At 42.7% G+C, this 19,641-nt stretch overlaps 1 protein-coding gene and 1 long non-coding RNA gene across 5 annotated transcripts in view; one reads left to right on the top strand and one right to left on the bottom strand.

Annotated features, from left to right (window-relative positions):
• The window catches only part of ELF2 (E74 like ETS transcription factor 2), a 35,339-nt gene that overhangs the window by 1,916 nt on the left and 13,782 nt on the right, over nt 1-19,641 (bottom strand). For 3 of the 4 annotated variants that reach the window (XM_064651614.1, XM_064651616.1, XM_064651613.1), the window contains 5 exons: nt 7,377-7,490; nt 6,263-6,436; nt 5,108-5,194; nt 775-967; nt 50-403 (listed from right to left, as the gene is read on the bottom strand). In XM_064651614.1, coding sequence (XP_064507684.1) covers nt 50-403; nt 775-967; nt 5,108-5,194; nt 6,263-6,436; nt 7,377-7,490 — 922 coding nt within the window. Of the gene's footprint in view, nt 1-49; nt 404-774; nt 968-5,107; nt 5,195-6,262; nt 6,437-7,376; nt 7,491-14,203; nt 14,345-19,641 lie in introns of those variants that run through there. The other variant, XM_064651615.1, reaches the window with a different exon arrangement.
• Nucleotides 14,401-18,061, top strand: LOC135412771 (uncharacterized). Its single transcript, XR_010429946.1, has 2 exons — nt 14,401-14,845; nt 14,987-18,061. It is a non-coding gene; the product is annotated as an uncharacterized LOC135412771 (long non-coding RNA).

The following is a 19,641-nucleotide window of genomic DNA, read 5'->3' as shown; positions in this document are numbered from 1 at the left end:
CTGCTTGTCATGAAGAGAAGACAAACCCAGGGCACATAATAATACAAACCTGGGAGCTGTTGTTGCTGGGACAGTAGTGCTGGTAGTTGAGGGCCGAGATGAGGATGTGTCATGCGCTGGCGAGGCGATATTCACGACTCTGGTGACTCCTTTTTCTGCTCTGGTACAGCTTAACTGAGAGGAATTCTTTCCTCCACGTGCAGAGCTTGCTGCTTTTAAAAGGTTTTCTGCAGATAAAGACACTCTTTCCAATGACTTCTCATCTGCAGGCATCGACAAATCTTCATTGCAGGACTCACTTTTGTCATCATCTATGACAACTATGTTTTTTGGCATCTCCTTAAACTGATACACAAGCCTCTGTCCCTCAACCTTTGCCAGGATTCCTCTTTGATAGTAGTATCTGCAAGAGAAATAGAGTCAAGTAGTAAGCAACAAGTAGAAAACCTCATTCTGTACTAACAAGTAAAGCTGAAGTAACCACAGTACTAATATCTACAGTGTGAAGAGGTGTGGGAAGAAGGTGGCAGAACACCCTGGCGAGGGATCTGAAGGACCTACCTGAAAAAAAAATCTGACCTTTTAAATACATACTTCAGGAATTAAATTGCAAATTTGCTGGTAACATAAAAAGCAATAGGGACTGCAAGACTGAAGGCTAAGTCAGCAAGAGGGCAAAACGTTTAAATTTCAGCACTGTTTTATTTCTGGAGGCAAAATTAAGAATCAGATTTAAAATTATGGTAGGTAACTTAAGGTTGTAAGAATTTTTACCTCAGGGCTCTTCCCATAGTCTCATAGTTCATGTCAGGTTTGTTTTTGTGTTTTCCCCAGAGTTTGGAGACAGCTTTTGAGTCCACAAGTTTAAAGATTCCCTTCTCTCGCTGAGTCCATTTAATGTATCGAGGACAAGTGTTTTTGTCCTGGAGAAGGTCCAGAAGGAACTCCCATAAGTATGTTGTATTTCCTATAATCAGAAATCATTTAAATATTAGAAAACCACTTTTAAAGACAACAGAAAGTTCTCCACATTTAGGTAACTCTGAGTGACCTGCATTACAAGCAATGTTATACAGAGGATGGCACGTCATGTCACCTGCACATATTCATTCATTTTGGCAAGTTTTGTAAAGCTTCCATAAATATTTACATTCTGAAAGGAGTTAATCCAAGTGATCTGCTATACAGCACAGGAACCTTTTCAATCCAACACTCATTCTGAGTTCTTGAAAAGAAGTGTGGGAGGGTGTTCCAAGTCACTACAACCTACATCTGTTCAGCAGGACGAGAGCTCAGAATTTTCTTCTCATATTTGATTGAACAGGGAATGAAAATGTCAGTATTTTATGACACTGAAGGACAGGAGGACACAAATAAGTAATTTACAAAAGACATACAACCTGTAATACCAAAACATCTCAACTGCAGTGAAGTTTGTCCAGGTTCTGGGGCTCCCACAATGCCTGGTGACAGCCCCATGTCCTGACTCTTCCCAAATATATGCTGCAGTGACCAACATCCTTCTAGGTGCAAAGACAGTCCAACTTCTTGACAGTAAGTACTCACATGGCAGAAATCCCATGTACCTTTCTATAATTAGGGGAATATAAAATGAAGTCACTCTAAAGAAGAATTTAATGCACTTCTTAGGTATTCAAGAGGTTGTACCATTCCCACTGGAGAAGCCCCAAAAGAGGGTTCATGACAGGATGGCACTGAACATAACATGGGGATTGTCTGCACTCTGACTAGACCATGTGCATCTAGGAAAAGGGTAAGAGAAGCAAAGAAAAAAGCAGATCACACCACAGTTCCTACAGCTGAAGACAACTCCTCACGTTTCTGAGAAGGGAGAACTATGACAGATCTACAAGAATAATAACCTCAGAACATTAATCCCAATTCTTCACTTCCAGGGAGTGACATGGGAGTGACACACCAATTTGTGTGTGTGTCTGTGTGTGAAAAGGTCTTTAATTCCTGAGATTTAGTGACCTAGCATAGAACTTGTTATGCCATGCTGAAGACATTAAGGCAGCTTCAAGACCACTGCTGCAGAATTTGAGAACTTAGCTATAAACCCCAAAGGGTAAAAAAAAACTAGTTTCCATCTTCTGGAAGACCACCTCATAGATAGAAAAAACAGTACTTTACCACATGCTCCAAACAACAGCAAGTACTTACTCAAGAGCTACCAAAATCCTACTTGCACTAGATTTCAGAGACATTTGAATAGGACCCATTTGAGGAAAGAGTCAAGAAGAGAACTCAGGAATGTTTAAATCATCCTGCATTTTAGGGAATTAATCCCTTGGGGGTTTATTCTTTAGCTCCTCAGAAAGAGAATTTCTGGGTCCACCGCCAGATGCTGCAGGTCTGCAGCAGATTCTTTGCAAAAGCATAGGTGGGCTTAAGTCTTAGGAAGTAAAAAGGAAATTCAAGAGAAATCATTCCTGAGTGTGCCCAATTTTTTCTGCAGGAACAGTGCTGCTGACTCAGCAGGTTTCTCTTTTCCTCTCATGCTCTGTATTGACCTAAATAAAAGCTTTTTTTCCCCAGGAAGACTGTGTAATACCTATACCTCTCAGAAGCCATCTACTATTGCCAGACCCAGTGATACTTCAGATGGGCTGCTGTGTCAGCTAAAACTGCTATACATTTAACACAGAAAAGTCATTTTACAAATGTTTAACACAATTTTGAACCACTCTTAAAACCCTTTCTCCTCAGAACCAGACACTCCTAATACTATGAATCCAAGCTTACAGACTCCCGAGGAAAAGAGAGACATCCCTGTAAAATCTATTTTCTGAACAGGTTTAAATTCAACCTGCTTTTAAGCATCTGTGTACCAGGCTGGACTTAGGAACATGTGCTGCCTGCACCTTGCTAGGAAGAGAGAAGCTTTATTTACTACCATACAGCTCCCATCACCATCAGAAAGGTCTCAGGTTAATCAGTAAGCAGCCACTGAGCTAGACATTACTGTTACCTGTCTTAACTTCAGTCCAGAGTATTTTAAATTTTAAAGACATTTTTGTGGTTAGATGATTATTACAGCTGCCAGCTGCTTAAGAATGTTAACTGTCATTTCAAAATAGAGAGACCAATGGCCAGGGAGTATGTGAATTATACAAGGTACTGTGTGTGTCAATGAGCTGCTGCATCTATGAGGAGAGAGAGAGGCTCAAACACAGTTTTGCTCCCTCTAACTGCCTACAGTTTAAAGAGAGTATTTATGCAAATGAAAAACAAAGTATGGAAAGAGAAACCATGCCAAAAATTGGCAATCCACTATGTGAGGACAAAAAAAAAAACCCACTATCTCACTTAAAGTAAAAATACTACGATGTCTCTCCAGTTCCTCCCATGTAATAAACTGTAGGGCACAAGTAAATCAGATTTACAGCTGCTTCACTTTGCACCAGAAAGCACCAGGAATGCACAAAAGAAGGATTACCTATATGCCAACCCTTTCCAAATGTGCACAACCAGCTCTCTTCCTCCAAGACTTCACTCTGGCAGTACTGAGCTCTAAAATAATTTCTGGTTTTCCAAAAACATGCTGGATATTAAATAGCCTATATCTGCAAGTAATTTTTTTAAATAAGTAACAAAAATTAAATCCAGTAACAAAATGTTTTGCAGCACATCTAGCTAGACTATATTAAGAAAAAAATATTTTATTCCAGTTGTAGTGTAAAATATGGAATGAGATACTTCATGAGAACAAGAGACATAAGTAGATCATTATAAGGGTCCATGGAAATATGATTAAAAAAAAAAGGCAAAAAAATCCCCCCAAAACCAGAAAGCAGTACCATCTTCCACTTGGTAAAAAAACAGCTACAGAATTAAATCACCAGTACAAAAACTAGAAGAGACAGAAATACAGGTCTCCTTTTCCAAAGTTATTTGTGCAGCAAACCAGGACCTGGGACAATTTACATGTACTATTCAAGTAATGGAAAGCTGTAATAGCAAGATCTGAATTAGAAAGCAAGCTAAGAAGGATTTAAGAATGCTAAAAAAGAAAAAAAGGACAGAGACAATTAAATAAGATGCACTTTTAAACACAGCAGATACAAAATCTGTGATCTTCACTGAAGTCCACTCCTACACCAAATCCAAAGACAGCAACAGTGGGCACTGCAGGGAAGTTTAATGACTGTTTGCACTGCTTTCCATGAGCCAACATCTGCAGGACGTCAGTCCCATTCTTCCTTGCCCTACTGGCAAGACTCAGGAGCTGTAGCCAGATAAGGAATTATGTAAACAGTAGAGACCTTGCTTTCAAGCAAATCTCAAAATAATAGTGGAGCTGACCACTACACAGTCTTTCTAGGGTGCTGCCACTACAAGTCACTAAACTTGGTTACTCCCTGCCATAGCAACATCTCCAAACAACCTTCAGTGCAGTAAGTGGGGAAGAGATCCAGATTTTTCACCTACAAACAGGGGAAGAGCTGATACACCGCACCCCACCTCAAAGGTAACCTGTGAGCAAATGTCCCAATCTGTCCCCCTGCTGAGTGAATAGCAGGGGCTTGGAGTCCAAGAAAGGAACCACTGTTTATAAGGAGAAACATTAGGAAAGTAGGACTCTCAAGCACAAAATGCCTCACTCAACCACTACAGAAACAGATCATCATTTGGTTTTCCCCTTAAACCAAACTGAACCTATTAGTCAAAGGAATATATTCCCACTGGAGTTCGTGAATTAACTAAGAAAACATTTCCAGCCATCACCATTCTAAATGCCCATGTGCTGCCACTACTTGAGAACAAGTCTTTCAGCAGCAGCTTAATAAATTATGTGTGTAGCACTAAGCTGACACACACCACGAAAGACGTCACAAGTCAATAAACACAAAGCGAAGCAAATAAAATATGAGAAATCCTATTAACTGTGGAGTGTACTACAGGGCTCTTCCAAAGCACACATCCTTGTGCCAGATCTTGTACAAACAAATTTGAAGACATCGAATCCAACTCTAATGAAGTCAGTACAAACTCGTCCACCAAACCTTTGAAGATGTGTGTATTTCCTGTGACAGATACCATGCACTGCATATTTTTAAAGACTCGATAAATGAAAAAGATATACCTTTGCCTTCCCTAGGTTTCTTCTTTATACCCAGATCTGGAGACCCATCAGCCAGAGCCGACTGTTGGGTCTTGGGTTTACGGCCAGCTGCACATAAAACACGGGGAAAAACAAGTGTTAATCATAAGCAAAGTATTTTACAGTTTGTCTTTGCTGAAAGAAGCAGTTCATGTATTTTCCCCTTGCTGTTTCCTTGCTACAGATATGGATAAACTTAAATTGTTTGATTACTACTGCATAACCAGTTTAATTAATAATTTGGTTGCAGATTTAACTCAATTTCAGACAAGTTAATGGCAGGTGAGGTAAGGACCAAACGTATCGAGTAAAACTCAGTGTATTTGCATTCTTTGGCCCAGTGCCTGTTTTACTCTGAATTAATTTACAGTAGAGTTATGGTTATGTGTGTGTGGTTTTACTAAATCTGAAATTCAAAGATCTTGGATCTATATCACTTTACCACTGCATTGCATTTTTTCCCCTCTAAATTACAAATATTCCATCTTAGCATGTCTAGAAGCTCTATTAAAGCAATATCCCTAAAGTTATGTAAATCTTATTGATGCCTGTAAGAAAACTACCAGACAGATACAGAGAGAGCAACCTCACCAGGTGCTAACCTCCCATACAATAATGGAATGCTTAGAAATCAAACACTGTTCTGAATTGCTTCTCCTCAAAGACACAGCAGTCAGACAGGAAAGATACAAATATCACAAGGAAGATCTTCTCATGTTTTTGTTAACTCATTTGTGGTTTTTTAGGTTAGTATTTACCATGCTGTTTCATTGCAATTACCTTGAGTCTATCCACTCTCCAGATATATCCGTATTTCAGATTCAGACACCAGTGGTTACACACCACGTAAATCCTCTTTGCATCTTTCTCTATCCTTCCTCTACTTTGTGTTAAAAAACAGCAAACACAGAAACCATTTGCCTTTATGGCTTGGCAAAGCCCATTCTCTTGCTCCTTCTTTTTTCCTGCTCCGGTGCCATTTTCTAAGAACTCACACTTCAGACTCCAGTCAGTCTGTTCATATGAGCAAAGGTAACAGATCATCTAATCTACCTCCACCTGTATCAGCTGCACCCCCCACAGCAGTGCACATCAGAAATAAATTCTGACATTGCTCCTACCAAGAGCCATATGTACCTTTTTTCTTTTTCATTGGTTCATGGATATCAGGGGAAGTTGGGACAGGAGATACATCCATTGACTCAGATTCCTCTGTTGATACTTCCACCACAGTTTCTGTGATCACATCAGGTCTCATGGCTGCGTGGATAAATTCTGGGGTTGACACACAAGGAGGGACAAAAACTTCCACTACGAGAGAAGAAAAAAGGAATATCTGGTGAAGTTTTTATCTGGTTATTTTAATGCACCTTACATAAAATTAATTTCAACAAAGCATATACAATATATTTCTGCTCCAACAACCTGTCACCTAGAAAATCAATCCAACTCCCCAAAACATGCACACTTGTATTTTTAGGCAGAAGACAAGTATCACAACAACATCCTTTAGAAATAAACTCAACTTTGAATTAGACAAATTAGAGCTTAATCTTTGATCATTATTACGATCTCCGTTTCCTATTTTGTAGTTTTTGCATTTCAGTTTGACCATTATTTCATCCAACATAAATTAAGTAACCTCAGAAGAAACAACGGTTAAAGAAATCATCCAGTTTTGGTTTTTTAAACCAGGAAAACTTTGCAACACATTGTATTCAGATATTCTTTCCAAAATAGAAAGATGAATATACATATAAATATTTTCACTTAAAATAAGTCTATTTTAGCAATTTAAAATGTCAAATTCACAGAACCACAGAATGGTTGAGGTTAGAAGGGCACCTGGTCCAACTCCTTACTCAAGCTGAGCCACCTAGAATCATGTACTTTTTTTTTGTATCTCCAAGGATGGAGACTCTGTGGTCTCTTTGGGCAATCTGTGCCAGGGCTCTGTCAGCTGCACAGTGAAAAAAGTGTTTCCTGATGTTTAAGCAGAGAAGTTAATCTTAAATGTGTAGTCACTCAAACATCTCTACCCAACAGATAAATTATTTACTCTGTAACTATACTCATTAGGGGGTCAAAAAATCATGTAAAAACTCAAACCAAATCAGTAGCTCTGAAATAAGCAAGCAAATGCTTTAAACCGCATACAGCTCCCCCCCAGAAACAAGTTTCCCACTTTGTTTGTTTTATTAATTAGTAGAAGGAGAAACAGTTCCCAGAGCAGAAGCTGTGGCTGACATACCAGGACTCCTGGCATCTCTCAGGCAGGTAGGAGACTCCATATGAAGCAAGGCCTCTGCAGCTTCAATTGTCTTATCCGTGCAGTGCACATTACTGCCATGGACTGATGCTTCCACTGCAGAGGGATACAGAAAATTAATGAGAACAGATTACTTATGAAAGTCCACAGATATCCCTGTACAGCTGTACTGCTTAATCTCTAACATGAAAATTGCAAAATTGTCAGGTGTCTTCACACCTTTTATACCTTTCTGTCGACAGAAACATTTAGGGAAGACACAAGACAAGCAGAACCAACACTGTCACTTCTCTAGATTAGATTTCTGGTTCACAGCCAAGCTCCTCATTTCCACGAGGTGTTCAAGAGCTTACAAAAGCAGACTCTGAGATTTATATTCTGCCTTCAAATTAACCAGAACAAACCAGATTGTGATCAGGATGGTTATAAATTAACGCAGCAGAACAGACAAGTAGTACTATCTCCAATTATTATCCCGTTAAATTCTGAAGGTCACCTCTCTTCAAATTTTCAGTCTATTGGATAAATATATATAAAAATACAATATTAGTCTGCAAAACAGATATTTCCTGTTCTGATTTCTGACATTAAAAATAACTGTGTGTTGGGTTTAGCAGGCTTGATTGCTAAAAAAACACAAATCACAACAAACAGTATAAAGGGTGTGGGTTTTTTAAGGGAAAAAGGTAAAACCAGCTATTTTCTTATGTTCTGAAAGGAAAACTAAGTAATTAATAAAAAATAATGTAACTCCAAGAAAGCACATTTAAGTTTGATACAGTGCAGCTCACAGCAACTTGAACACAGCAGCAACACTATAAAGACCCCAAGGTATCAACTAAAACTACAACTCTACTCACAGCCAACTCCACATTCCTCACCCCTGTAAAGGTTTTTAAAAGCAGTGACTGCAGAAACACCTGTTGCCCATCATCCACACTGGCTAAGGTACTCTGCCTCTCTCCAGTTGCTCTTTCCATTTATGGCCATCTGCTCCAAGCTGAACCACTCCAGGGAGGCAGCAGGCAACCCAGGAGATCTATCTTTAGCGTGAGCAGGGTCACCTATCTCCAGTGTCACACAACTAAAGAGGATTTGGGAGTAATTCTCTATGAAAACTTCAAGGCACCTATCCTGTAACTGAAAACATCAAAGAAACAACTCGAGGTTTGTTGGGAAAATAACAATAGAGTTGCTTCTGACTTAAGAAAACGCTGGATACACAGATTCCTGCAGGCACACATGGGGGTAAAAGCCTTCCAGCACATTGCAGTTTATCCAAATGCAGGGCTTAAAAACTCAAAAAACCTACTAGCCAGCAAATTAAACACATAAACCAGAAATTGAAAGTGCCCAAATGCAAAATTTTGGGTGCCTGAAATTCCTTGCTGAACTAGCCTGCTTCCCACCTGCTGGCTGGCTGATGGAATTCCCACTACAGCCCATTAGTTATAGCCTGGGATGCTATTTAGAGGGCTTTATCTTTTGGAACAGTAGATGCCTGATAGAGCTGACATTCCACCAGTGCTTCACTCCAGGCTGGGAGCACAGGAAAATCAGGAAAGGGTCTCTATTGCACGCTCTGTCCCTTGGATAACCAGTGGCAACCAGCAAGAGTTTTGCACCGTAAGCCCTTCCCCCAGCTCCAAGTCCTGGGTGCTTCCCATGCTTGGCCAAGCTACTTCCTTCCTCATGAAGCAGTTTGGGAGTATCCCAAGTCAGAGGCTGAACACCTGCACTGTGACAGAGTGGCCCTGCAGGAAACCCTCTGCCTAAACATTTCTCTCACTAAAGAAAAGCTTCAGTTGTACAGAAATCAGTACGTTTCCCTTCATCTATCTGATAAAACTTTCCACTGATCATCAGAATAAAGGAACAATACTCAGAGAGTCATCATAAATGTATCAATTCTACAACACTACTAAAATTAGAAAGTCCAAATCAGTATTGAATATATTATTATTCTAAAGCATGCAGTAAGATTTAAAGCATGTCAGCAAAGCTTCTCCACCAACCCCTCTGCCTCCCCTGCAGCTAAGAGCTGTGCAGTTTTTATTTCTGCTGGTTACCATTTTTGGGACAACTAGTTAGCTGCTTCTGTGCAGACAGCAGGTTCAGTATGTAAAGGAAATCTGCAAAGAAATTCAAACAACAGTTGCCAAATTTCACTTGTAAGAGAGTATCCAATTAGCTACACCTAAATGCTTAAAAGCATACAAAATTTTCCTATAGGGAACAGTTCAGTATGAGGTACCTAGCCGGGGGCAGGAATAAGGCAAAAAGAATAGCAGAAAGCCATCTTCATACTCTTCCAGGACTAGGGCATTCTGCTGAGGTGCTAGTGTGGAGGGAAAGGAGACACAACCCCCTCGCCATTAGGGACTAACGCTGCAAAACCGTAACAGCAGAGCCAGGGGGCCACTCGACCTCTCCCCTAAGCAACCCTTCCGTTTCCAATAAAAATAGCACTACCTACTCCTCAAAAGCCTGTGACATTTGAAAATACACACTTCACAAATGTTTTTCCAATGTGAGTTACTTAGGACTCCACTAAAATTGCCACCTAAAAAATATCAAGCAAAAAATAGTAACACTTCTGGCTTTGGCTGGAACACACATGCTGTCTGTCTATCATGACAGCCAACAAACGCACCTTACACTGCCAAAAAGACAGCTATTAAAACACCTACTAAAATGAGTGCTATTACCAAGTTTCAAGCCTTTTCAGGTAGCTAATTCTTCTTTAACCAGTACATGGTTTTAGCCTCAGAAGCATTTGTCTACCCAGTGAGCATCAGGAGTTTTCATTTATGCACAGGCAACGTTACTGTGCCAACACAGTGGGAAGAAGAAAGTACAAATTTGTATTTTAACACAAATTTTATGTAAAACATCTTTCTGACATGCTGGAAAATATCTAATAGAAGACAGCAGCATGTCAGAGTGCTCAGTCATGAGGCATGACACGGATGAAAAACACAGCTAAATTAGATAACCCAAAAGATGGAAGTGGGGAAACAGGCTCTCTCAGAGAAGGGATGAGACCAGAAAAAAGCAGGAGGCTGTTCTTGCAGATTACTGGATCAAGTGTCATCAACCAAACTACACTTGTATCACAGTACCTGGTAACACTTCCCACAATAAAGACGGGAAAAAAGCAAATCAAGGGATAAGGATTGTGCAAACAAACCAAAAAAAAAGAGACAACTTTCCACTTTGGTGCATAAGTGCAGTATCACAATGGGCAGAAACATTTCTGATCAAAGACTGAAGTGTTTCACCTGTTTCTTTAAATATGCCCAATTCTATTTGTATTTATTTATGCTATCAACTATGGTACCACCGTGCACATATACAATATCCCAAAGCTAAAACAGACTGTATTGCTTGAGTAAAAAAAGTAAGGTGCAGGTCTGTAACCTTATATAATCATTTCAGGAGGAACTGTCACTTGCCCAAAGGAAGCAAAGTAGTTTACATGGATGAAAGTAAATTTTTCAGAGTTTGATAACTAAGTGACATGAGAACTGCCATTTACTGCTCTAGAACACATCAGAGCTAACATCACCACTTACCTTTCATTCTTTTAAAACTAAACCTCATCTTACCGCTTTTATGAAGAATTCTGAGTCCCTGGCATTTTATTTTAAAATACTTCATTATTTTACAATACTCCATTAAAAATTTTCTGGTCTGTTTGTAGGGAAAAAAATCCTCTTTGAAAACAACCTCAGAAAATGTAAACAGTTAACTACGCTAGTTGATGTCTATCTTCACCGTTGACCTAATGTCTTCTAGCTCCACTTTCTAAACAAATAGCATGTACAGTACATTATCCAAGGTTCTCAACAGCTGTTACAAAACACCAAACTTGGTAATTAAGTCTGACAGGGCTTGTACTTTCAGCTTTGCAGAAGAACGCAGTGGCAATATATCCATTTGGTAAAAATGTCCCCCGTTTGAACATAAGACTAACAGAATTAATAAAAGCAACTGATGAGAGGGAAAAAATGGGACGGGAACTTTCAAAATGGTATTTTTTGGCACTGAATACAGCTCTCCCCCCCCTTATCTGAAGTGTTATCAGTGTCTGCATTTACAAGGCCAACACTTAACTGCAGCACCTGCAATAGCTTATCCTTTAATACTATCAGGCAACCAGAGGAATACTTTAATGAAGAATTCCCAATTCCAAGCATGGAACTCAGTCAAGAGTGACTACACATACACTAACAAAGCTCATTAAAGTTTACTGGTGCTTACATGCTTGTTTTATCTCAGCACTTAAAAGACCACAGCAAACAGAAGTGGAAGCTGTAACAGTGCTTAAGCTGTGTTTTAATTAAAAGCAGCTGAATTGCCCATATAGGTAATACCCAGAAATCTTTCTGCATGCAACATTTGACTGGAAAAGAAAGCATTTTCAGTTTACTGCTTGTTTTATGGCAGACATTTGTTCAGAAAGTGAAGAACAATTCCTTGGATTTTTCAGTATTTCCCTAAGTCTGGCTCTGTTGGTTCCAAAGACTCTCAGCTGCACACTATTTAAGGATGATGCATAACCCACTGCATAAAGGCAATCAATAAAGAAAATGAGAGAGATCATCCCAAAACACTTGTTCCACTGTAAGCCATATGCTATCAGCCTGGTATTGACACAAATATTAGCTACAAAGCCAAAACACGTCTTTGTAAAGTCATTTAGGAGTTGCTTGTACAACCCGCAATTAAGATAACACTAAGTAGCAACAATTTTGGTCCCTCTTACTGCCCGCAGTTATCGACGTTGAAGTTTTGTCAACATTGGAACGAGGAGCCAGGGGAAAAGGCGGCACGTCATTATTATTACAATCCCTTAGGATAAAGAATTCCTCACTTAAATCCACGTGATACCATCTACATACAAACGTAAGTAAACAGATATGGTATCCTGATAGTATGATGATGGGAATACTAGACCTGTGTAGGTATCTGTATCGCTCACTGCAATGCAAATATAACAAAAAAAAAAAAAGGAATTAAGTTGTCTGGGCTAAGGACATTAAGGACATCAGAAAGGGCAATGCAAAGGTCATTTGTCATTTATCTAAGGGTTAGGTCACAAGCAATCTAGTTACAGTGACTTGAGAAGGTCTTGACACAATAATCAACCACTTAAACGTTCTCCATTCATTGACAATCAGAAGTAAAAAACAACTAACTGAAATGTGCAGTGAGCCCTGAAGGAATCAGAGATGTGTCCCACTGGCAAAATGAAGCACCTGCTCCAGCATTGACAGGAGAGTGTCCAACTGCTTATGACCTGCTCCACCTCTGTTCTGCAGCAGAACAGTTCTTTGCTGCTTTATACTGGGGGGTTTTTGTGTGTCTGGTGTTGGTGTCGCCCTCCTACGAAAAACACCGTGTGCTTTTCCACATTAAATAAAATAAAGCACTGTGAACGTTTCATGATGGCTCTCGTTTTTTGGAAGGGTATCTTTATACACTCGAAAACGACAGAGCATTTACCTTTAGCACACATTCAGGCCTGTACAAACCCACTGCCATGTCAATGCAAAACCAGTGTTAGGCTTTACTGTCCAGGCAGTAACTGCACAAGTCATTACTTCTAATGCTCTCCACCGTCCTGCTGTGTGTGGTTTCAAGGAGTAGATTCAAATACTGAGCTACACGTTGTAAAGACAAAAATAAAATCAGAGCTAGCACAACTTCTGTGGAGAACTAAACGCTGGACAGTGCATTTGTGGCTTTAGTCAGCTGTAACTTTGCTCGTGCTTTATCCGGGGCTCTACCACAGTTTCAGACAAATCCTGGGATCACTGGAATGAGTCCTGTTCTCGGACAGATTTAATAAAACCAAGAGAGGCCAAACCATGATCCCGAACATGACCCCGACGAAGTGTTAGAGCTCGGGTAAAGCGGCTGGGCCCGGAGGCTCCAAGGTGTAGAGGAGCGCGCAGAAGGAGCGCGGCACGTGCACCAGTGGATGAGAGCCGGCTCCGGCTCCTGTTCCGTCCCGGGCCGGCGCTCCCGCCGCGCCCTCCCCCGCCCGCCGGGGGCGCCCGCAGGCAGGTGCGGCCACGTGCGGCGGCGGCGGCGCCACTTCCGTGTTTACACCGCGCTCCGCTCCGGTGCCTCGCCCGCCGCGCGCCCATTGGCGGCCCCGCCACCTCCCCCCCGGCCGGTCCCTCCCCCGGGGGCGCGCGGGGGCCCCGGGGGCGCGCGCGGCGCTTCCGCTGCGCGGCGCGCGTGGGGGAGGGGACACCGCCGCCCCCCCGCCCCAAACACGTGGGGGCCGCGGCCCCGCCGGCGGCGCCTCCTCCCGCCCCGCCGGCGGCTCAGAGTTTAAAAGGGCACGGGGGGGGGGGGCGGGGGCGCCGGAATCAGGGGCGAAAGGGGGGGGGGGGGCACGCACGGGGAGGCCGGGCCGCGGCCCTCGGCCTGCCCGCTCAGACAGCGTGGCGGCGGCGGCGGCGCTCCGAGCGAGGGGAGGGCCGGCGGGGGCGGGAGGACAACAACCCCGCGCACTTCCTGGTTCTCGCCCCGGCCGCCAAAAGCCCCGCAAAACTCCGCCGCGCGCACCCCGCCGCAACTCCCGGCGCGGCGGCGGCCGTGCCGGCGGTGGCGGTGCCGCGGGGCCCGCCGCACGCCGGGCCGGCCGCTACCAAGGTGATCACTTCCTGATTGCCCTCCATTGCAGCCCTCCCGCCCGCCCTGCGCCGCGGCTCCCCCCGCCGCCCGTCCCCGCTCCTGCCCGCCCCGCCACCCCCGCAGCCGTCCTCGCCCCCCGGCGGCGCGGCGCCGCTCACCGGCGCGGATCAGGAGGTCGAGCTGGTTGGTGGGCCCCTCATGCACGGACGCCGCCATGTTTACGCTGCCGGAGCGGCTTCACATTGACGGGCGGGCGCGCGCGGGGCCGGCGGGCGAGGCGCGCTCCCGCGGCGCGGGCGGAGCGGTCACCGCCACGGCGCGCGGCGGCGGCGAGAGCGCTTCCTGCGGGGCGGCGCGCGCGCGATCCTTCCGCCGCCCGCCCCACACAGGAAGTGCCGCGCCGGCTCCCGCCGCCGCAGCGGCAGCTGAGCGGGGCCGCCCGCGGGAAGGGGGAGCCGCCGGGCACCGCCGGCCCGCACGGGCAGCGCCGGCCCGCCCGCCCCGGCCCGCAGGCACCCGCGGGCACGGACACAGAGGGTCAGGGCGCAGCGCGGCCCGTCCCGGCGCTGCCCCGAGCGCCTTCCCGTCCGCCTCCACGCAGCCCCCGCACACCGGCACCGACGTGCCCCGGGCACCAGGATAAGCCTGACAGTCCCCACTGACGCAGGAACAAGTTTTCTCCTTGGCGAGTCCCTACGTTCAGTAACAATTCGCCAGACAGCCTCAGTCCTCCTCTCCTGCAATCCACAATCCACCTCGTCTCCTGAATAGCAGCAGGGCTGATTCCAAGGGAACTTTAGGTGTCTTTTCCAGTTAGCTACAGGCCCTGTCCATCCTTCGTGAAACCCAGCCCCTGAGCAGATTTGGGGGGGGGGGGGAAGTTACATTGCTTTCTTAATTTAAAAATATATTTAAAAAACCACTACTGCTGCCTTTTTTAGGGTTGTGTGCTCTCCCATCTGAAGAACACCTGCTTCAGTGACACCACAGCATTCCCTGCCAGGCCTCTGGAGTGCTGCAGCTGGACAGACACCAGTCAGGAGAACACACCCTCCACATGTGCCTGTCCATTCCCTGTGCCGATCACTCCCAGGGTAAAACTTCAGAGCTGCATGCAAAGAGCAGCTACCCCGAGATAAGCAAAGCATGTCCAACGGGGAGCTATGCATGGAGATTACACGCAGGAATTCCTTCATTGACACCACACGCACCTGAATAGGCCCATATTGTTAAGCCAAGGATCAAGCAAACACCTGCCTAAAGAGAATTCCTTCCTTCCACGTACACCACAGCTCCATTAAAAGCAGGTGAAGGGCTGCAACCTGACAATACAGAACCTCTTCCCCTCTCAAGTTCTAGTAGTCCTAGGACCTAGATCACAAGCAACAATTCAGAAGCATTTTTCCCCACCACAGAAATCACAAAATAGTATCCAGCATAAATGACCTCCAGCTGGTAAATTCAGTGCTTCAAACTTTTGACAAATCATACTCCTAACACTACAATGCCCAAGGCTTTTTAGGATACATTTTAATGACTGTATTTATATATAATATTTATAACGCACAAACAAAAATTCAGGCGTTTTGTAGACTTCACTCATCCATTCCTGGCTGTAAGGAAATAAATTTGTTCATCACCATCAGATAAGCAAGACCTCCAAGCAACATCATTCATTCTCACATTAAAGACCTATCTAAGGGTAAGTCTGTGCTAAAGTTTTGCCAGCCAGAGCTCTTCCCAACCAGAAGCATGGACAAAAAAGGCAAGTATCCAGCTGTGATGGCAAAAAGCTCTCATGCAAATCCAGCTTTGCCAAAAGCAGAGTGCTCCTGTCAGCTTTTGTTATTCAGAGAGGTGCAGCACCAGTGCTAGCAAGAATTCCTTCCGTCAGCATATTTCCACTAGGGGACTCTGCTGTATCCTCCAGCAGAAATTTTCCTAGTGGAGACAAGCCCAAGGACAAGGAAAGTCATTTTAAGTAGGCGCACACTTAAATGTGCAATAAAACTTAATAGTCCTTCATTAAAACATCCTCAAATTGAAGTGGAAACCTCACCCAGTGTAGTTTAGCAACACCGTAAGGTTCAGCTTAAATACAGAGTACTGCAATAACCACGTACTCCTGTCACTTTGTCCCATGTACCTACTGTTGCTGAAAGTTGTAATTTACCCATACTTCAAAGCCATTTAGCCCACAGCAGTAAAATACAGTTTAGAAGTTTGCCTGTTTAGATCCAGGTCAAAACGTGCACTGAGACACTAAATACCCTTGAAGATCCAGACCTGTGTCAATAGGAGTTCACACTTCCATACTTTGGAAAAGGTACCTTCATAGTTTTTTCCTTTATTGATTGCTATGTAATTCAGTGAGCCTTGTTTACTGATTGCAACTTTTAGTCATAAACTGAAGTGTTTGACTCATATCCAATGAATTTTTGCCTGGGATACGTGGACTCCTTGAATAAGTGCATTCAAGCAATGTGCACTATGTAACTTTTGACAAACATCATGTGTCCAAAATTAAAGGAAAAAATGAGCATAAACCATCAAGCTCTTGGTTTAATAGCAGTTTTCTAGGCAGCATTTATTTACTACTGCAAGCACAGATTTAGCACAGTGTTTGCCAGCTCACAAGAAATGGACTTGAACAGCTGCACTCAGTATATTCTGAGTCTTTGCTCTCTCTGATCTCACATAGAGAGAATATCACTGGATGCCTGAGGGGTTCCAATCTCTTGAAAAGAGTCCAAGCCTGGGCACTTTCAAGATTAATATGTAAAAAACTACAACAAATCTATGTAGTGATCATTTTGATCTGTGCACACCTTATATAGTATTACATATATAGACATATATGTCTTTAAGGAGGAATGCAACTTTCTCTGGAAGTTCTGCAGTTTCATCTGTTTATATGATTTTAGTATTTCATGCTGAATGCTAATTGATTTGTCATGCTAATAAAATCTTATTATTTCAGGGAAAAAAGAGAGTCAACAGGGGAAAAAGTAAACATGCACTTAACTTTGTAACCTATTTTTAAGCCTCCTTTCTAGGCAAAAGGCTAACAAAGAGGGCTACAAAGTCTACTCAGTGGGTGGCCCAATGAAGCAAGACATATTTACTGTAATGGAACAGGGCCACAGGAAATTGCAGATGTACTTATGTTTCTCTGGCATGAAAAAAGCAGAAAAAAAATATAGATTAACAGATCCCCAACAGCATCAGTCTTTGTCAGACAGAAATATATTTATTAACCTATTTTTTGTTGGTTTGTTTGTTTTACTGTTAGAGAATACAAAGATTCAGCTGCATTGTAATTTTTTTAAACAAGCTCAGCTGTCAAGATAGCCAGGTACCCCTACATGCTCATCACATCTACATTTACCAAGTGCCAGACAAAAAAAAAAAAAACAAAATGTTTAATATGGACAACTTTGTTCACATTAAAGGAAATGTGTCACTTCTTTGCAATATACACATTTAAACCTCATCCTGATTGTTTTGAAAAAGTGAAAGACAGCTGAAGAAAAGCAGCTGGATGTGATTAAATGCATCCAAGACAGCAGATATAAATTCAGAATACAAAGAACTGGTAGGTTCCAGCAGATTTGCAGAAGTGGACTGGAATAAGATCATCAATTATCTTAAGCATCTCTTTGAACAGTCCTCAAGACTAGTAGAGCATTCAGTGGCTATGGAGGAATTGTCAATCTCCACTCCCATAGTCGCCTATGGGAAGCTGCCTTTCCCACAGTTCTCACAAATATGATGAAAATATTCCCTGATAATAGCCTGTAGTTTCTCTTGGAAAAATACTTCACAAGTATTGTAACTTGAAATGCTAAAAGTGCAACCTTCCAATGGCACCTTTGTCCTCCACTAACAGCAAATGATTAACCAGAAAGGAAAACCTGTGTGCATTTAATGACTTTTAGCCACAGAGGATGTAGCTGTATTCTAGTAAGACCTACCCTGGGAAAAGGCAATTATTATAAAGCAGTTGCTTATTCTTACAGAGGTGATTTGTTTGACTTCACTTAAGTAAGTAGTGGAGGGTAGATGGCAATCTGTCTGAGGGTAGTATTTGCACTCTGCATGACAAATTGCAAATGATAACAGAGTAACAGTGTTGAAATGCCAACCACTCTAAAAAGCCTCAAATCATTTCAGAAATCCAGGCATGTCCTGTCCCAAGTGCCCAAACCACCTACAAATTTTAAAGTTACAGAAAGGTCAGTTTTGCCCAGGATCCTCAAGAAATTCACAGCTGATAATTACAGATGTAGTTGCTGTCTATTACTGCATTGCAAAGGTAACAATACAAAGAAATATTTTTAACAATATTAAAATTGTTAAATTCCAGAAACCATCCAAGAAAATGCAGCTGTCACCTTTATCAGCAGATCAGCATAATCATTACCATCCACTGTAGATTCCACGGTAAAAAACTGCCAAATAGCAAAATAACCACAAAATGTTCCTGGAGGAGCCAGGGAAATACTGAGGAAAGGGGTCCCACTGAACATTTCTAAGGACTAAATGCCCTGCTCAAACACATGTGGCTTTACTGTCATCCTAGAGTTTGTTGTCAACTACGATCTCCCTTTTAATGTGCAGATCACCTTTAAAAATTATTACTTTCAAGTCTGTGGCTCCATTTTTGATCAATAAATCCCAGTAACTCTTGTGTGCTCGAACCACGATGGGTGTGGCATTGCCATATTGCATTCTAATTTCAAGGTAGAAGCCACGCAATTTTTCAGCCTTCATTAGTAAAATGTTGTGGCTGACTCTTCATGGTGACAGCTTACAAATTCTCACTCACAATTACAGCTGGGGTTGGGAGTTTAGAGGAGCATGCATCTGTACATCTGAAGTCCAACCCTTAATGCACCGCACCAGCAAGTCACTGAATTAGACTCACATCAGCCTCGGGAAATAAAAATGATTCCTGAAATGTGTAGTTAAATTAGGCTTTCTTACAAAATAGTTAATCTTGCAGCATTCTTTTGATATGAATGGACCACTGAATGCAGCAAGGCAGAAACCTGAAATCTAGAAAGAACTGGACACCAGTTATGGTCATGTTAAAACACTATCATCCACAGTTCTAGAGCTCTTTTCCTTAATTTCTCAGAAAAGGAAACACCAGCAAATATGACATAAAATTTAAGTTGCAGTTGAATTTTGTTTCTGAATTAAGAATGTTACTGAGAACAGATGTATTTGCCTTTAGTGCAACTGCTGCAAGTACTATACAACAGCACATGAATTAAGAGGGGAATCCTTTTGCCTCGCTGTCACCAGCATTTAACTGGCAAAAATGCCGTGGATTTCTTGGCAGAATGAGGATTCACAAGGATGAAGCAGCAGCATGGTGTGAAAAAATAAAATTAGCTCACATTCAAAGGGCAAACTCTTAACCCATTCATGTGTTAGAGACATGTAATTCTTGCAGTAGAGCAAGCAAAGCTTTATCTTGCTTTTGCCTAGCTAGCAGGCTTCATCTTAGCACTTATGAGAGTTTAGTCAAGTTGTTGGAATGTCCAAACTGATCTTGGTTTTTTTTAAGACAGCAAGGTCCTCTAAAACA

Source organism: Pseudopipra pipra, chromosome 4 (genome assembly GCF_036250125.1).
Source record: "Pseudopipra pipra isolate bDixPip1 chromosome 4, bDixPip1.hap1, whole genome shotgun sequence".
Taxonomy (NCBI): domain Eukaryota; kingdom Metazoa; phylum Chordata; class Aves; order Passeriformes; family Pipridae; genus Pseudopipra; species Pseudopipra pipra.
This window is presented reverse-complemented; position numbering and strand designations above follow the sequence as displayed.